At 46.6% G+C, this 3,491-nt stretch overlaps 1 protein-coding gene across 1 annotated transcript in view; it reads left to right on the forward strand.

Annotated features, from left to right (window-relative positions):
• The first annotated feature begins 281 nt into the window (after positions 1–281).
• Positions 282–3,491, forward strand: part of LOC123758774 (plectin-like) — a 39,782-nt gene continuing 36,572 nt past the window's right edge. The window contains exon 1 of the mRNA XM_069320298.1: positions 282–329. Coding sequence (XP_069176399.1) covers positions 282–329 — 48 coding nt within the window. The remainder of the gene's footprint in view (positions 330–3,491) is intronic.

The raw sequence follows: 3,491 nt of genomic DNA on the forward strand, positions 1-3,491 counted from the left end.
GCATATCAGAGAACCCACAAGGATGAGAGGAAATGACGAACCAGCGAGACTCGACCTAGTCTTCACTCTGAACGATTCTGACATAAGAGAAATCGGTTTTGAGATCCCAGTAGGAATGAGCGACAACAGTGTACTGGCGTTTGAGTACCTGATTGAAGAAGGGTTATTGAACTCGAGGAGGGATACTGAAAACAAAAGGCTCGCAATCTGAAAGGGGAAACTATGAGAAGATAAGAAAATTCCTAACAGATATAGCATGGGAAACAGAGCTCAGGGTAAAGATGGCCCAAGACATGATGGACTACATCACGCAGAAGAGCAAGGACGCAGTAAACAAGTTTGTCCCAGTCCAAAAGGAAAACAGTGAAATGAAGATGAGAAACCCATGGTTTAATCAGAGATGTAGGCTAGCTAAGCAGCAAAGAAAACGGGCGTGGAGAAACTATAGGAATAACAGGACACTGGAGAGCAGAGAAAGATACCAGAATGCCAGGAATGAATATGTTAGGATGAGAAGAGAGGCAGAAAGACAATACGAAAATGACATCGCAAGCAAGGCAAAGACTCAGCCTAAATTGCTGCATAGCCACATCAGGAGAAAAACAACAGTAAAGGAACAGGTTATGAAATTAAGGATAGGGGCAGAAGGATTCACTACAAACGACAAGGAAGTGTGTGAGGAACTGAATAAGAAATTCCAAGAGGTCTTCACCTTAGAGCAAGGAGAAGTTCCAGAGATAAGAGAGGGAATAGCTAACCAGGAACCACTGGAAGAGTTTGAGATTACCAGCGGGGAAGTAAGGAAGTGTTTACTAGAGTTGGATGTGACAAAGGCTATAGGCACAGATGGAATCTCCCCATGGATACTAAAGGAAGGAGCAGAAGAACTGTGCCTCCCGCTCTCCATGGTGTATAACAAATCACTGGCAACAGGGGAACTGCCAGAAATTTGGAAAGCAGCTAACGTAGTCCCGATATACAAGAAAGGGGATAGACAGGAGGCACTGAATTACAGCCCAGTGTCCCTACATGTGAGGTCCCTGCTGGGATTACCATATACTGGCATACGGCCCATATAGTATTGTCCCATCACAGTGTTGTCCCATCACTGTGTTGTCCCATCACTGTGTTGTCCCATCAGTGTTGTCCCATCACATGTCCCATCAGTGTTGTCCCATCACTGTGTTGTCCCATCACAGTGTTGTCCCATCACAGTGTTGTCCCATCACAGTGTTGTCCCATCACTGTGTTGTCCCATCACTGTGTTGTCCCATCACTGTGTTGTCCCATCACAGTGTTGTCCCATCACAGTGTTGTCCCATCACAGTGTTGTCCCATCACAGTGTTTTCCCATCACTGTGTTGTCCCATCACATTGTACCATCACAGTGTTGTACCATCACAGTGTTGACCCATCACTGTGTTGTCCCATCACTGTGTTGTCCCATCACAGTGTTGTCCCATCACTGTGTTGTCCCATCACTGTGTTGTCCCATCACAGTGTTGTACCATCACTGTGTTGTTCAATCACAGTGTTGACCCATCACTGTGTTGTCCCATCACAGTGTTGTCCCATCAGTTTCGACCCATCACTGTGTTGTCCCATCACAGTGTTGTCCCATCACAGTGTTGTCCCATCACAGTGTTGTCCCATTACAGTGTTGTCCCATCACAGTGTTGTCCCATCAGTGTTGTCCCATCACAGTGTTGTCCCATCACAGTGTTGTCCCATCACTGTGTTGTCCCATCACTGTGTTGTCCCATCACTGTGTTGTCCCATCACAGTGTTGTCCCATCAGTGTTGACCCATCACTGTGTTGTCCCATCACAGTGTTGTCCCATCACAATGTTGTCCCATCACTGTGTTGTCCCATCACAGTGTTGTCGCATCACAGTGTTGTCCCATCACAGTGTTGTCCCATCACAGTGTTGTCCCATCAGTGTTGACCCATCGCTGTGTTGTCCCATCACAGTGTTGTCCCATCACAGTGTTGTCCCATCACAGTGTTGTCCCATCACTGTGTTGTCCCATCCCCCCCCCTCCCACACTGAGATTTACAACAACAAACATATACTGATACAAATATACCAGATAAAGGGGGAATAAAAGTTGAGTGTGAAGAGCGGGAAACATTGTAGACCAAAATAATGACCAACACGCCACAACAACCTTGGAGTGCCAGGTGAGTACCAGAGCAACGAGGAGCTGTCTGTCACTGTCTGTCAGTGACTGTGGTAGACAGTTGGGTCTGTGTGCTGCTGTAAGTCAGCTGTGTTGTGGTTGACAGTTGGGTCTGTGTGTTGCTGTAAGTCAGCTGTGTTGTGGTAGACAGTTGGGTCTGTGTGCTGCTGTAAGTCAGCTGTGTTGTGGTTGACAGTTGGGTCTGTGTGCTGCTGTAAGTCAGTTGTGTTGTGGTTGACAGTTGGGTCTGTGTGCTGCTGTAAGTCGGCTGTGTTGTGGTTGACAGTTGGGTCTGTGTGTTGCTGTAAGTCAGCTGTTGTGGTAGACAGTTGGGTCTGTGTGCTGCTGTAAGTCAGCTGTGTTGTGGTTGACAGTTGGGTCTGTGTGTTGCTGTAAGTCAGCTGTGTTGTGGTTGACAGTTGGGTCTGTGTGTTGCTGTAAGTCACCTGTGTTGTGGTAGACAGTTTGTTCTGTGTGTTGCTGTAAGTCAGCTGTGCTGTGGTATCCGAGAGTTAGATGTTATAGTGAAGTATAACACAAGGAACACCTGAGAGCAGAACAATAACAATGACTGATAAAGAGATCAATAAGGAGGAGGAGGATCAAGGGAGATAGCAACAAAGAATAAGCAATAAGCAAAAAGGAACGTCCAAAAGCAGTTAACACGACTACATGGAATATCTTAACATCATCAGAGGCCCAAATAAAAGAGGAACAGAAATGCCAACACCATAAGAGAGGTGAAGGAGCAGGCGAGGAGTCACAATAACGTGGCTGAAGAATGTTGACCAGACCACACACTAGGAGGTGAAGGGACGACGACGTTCCGGTCCGTCCTGGACCATTCTCAAGTCGCTTGTGAAGGAGTATATAGCGTCGCTAACAAGAGCTGCAGAGGAGGAGAGAAAGGATAGTGAGAAGATGACAGGAGAGCTGGAAGCAGAGGCACCTTCATTACCAGGACAGCTACACGAGATCCCAGAAAGGAGATGGAAGACTAGAGAAGGTCATTGTGGACTTATATGAACACCTTGACAAGACTGAGGGACTCAGAGTAGCTTCCTGGAAGGATTTAGAGGAGTTGAGGGAAATGAACCACCAGAGAGGAACATGTGCATGGTCTTCTGGCTAGGATCAAGTCGGTAGAAGAGGAGGAGAAGGCAGCAGAGGCAAGGACAAGACACTATACAAAACAGAGAATGTAACAGATAAATGGGAAGCAAGACCTGGCAAAAGTAACAAAGGGATCAGAAAGAAAACGGATTATTAAAACAACAGTAATAGATGCTGTAAGAAGCCAACAGGTTGTG

Source organism: Procambarus clarkii, chromosome 1 (genome assembly GCF_040958095.1).
Source record: "Procambarus clarkii isolate CNS0578487 chromosome 1, FALCON_Pclarkii_2.0, whole genome shotgun sequence".
Lineage (NCBI taxonomy): Eukaryota > Metazoa > Arthropoda > Malacostraca > Decapoda > Cambaridae > Procambarus > Procambarus clarkii.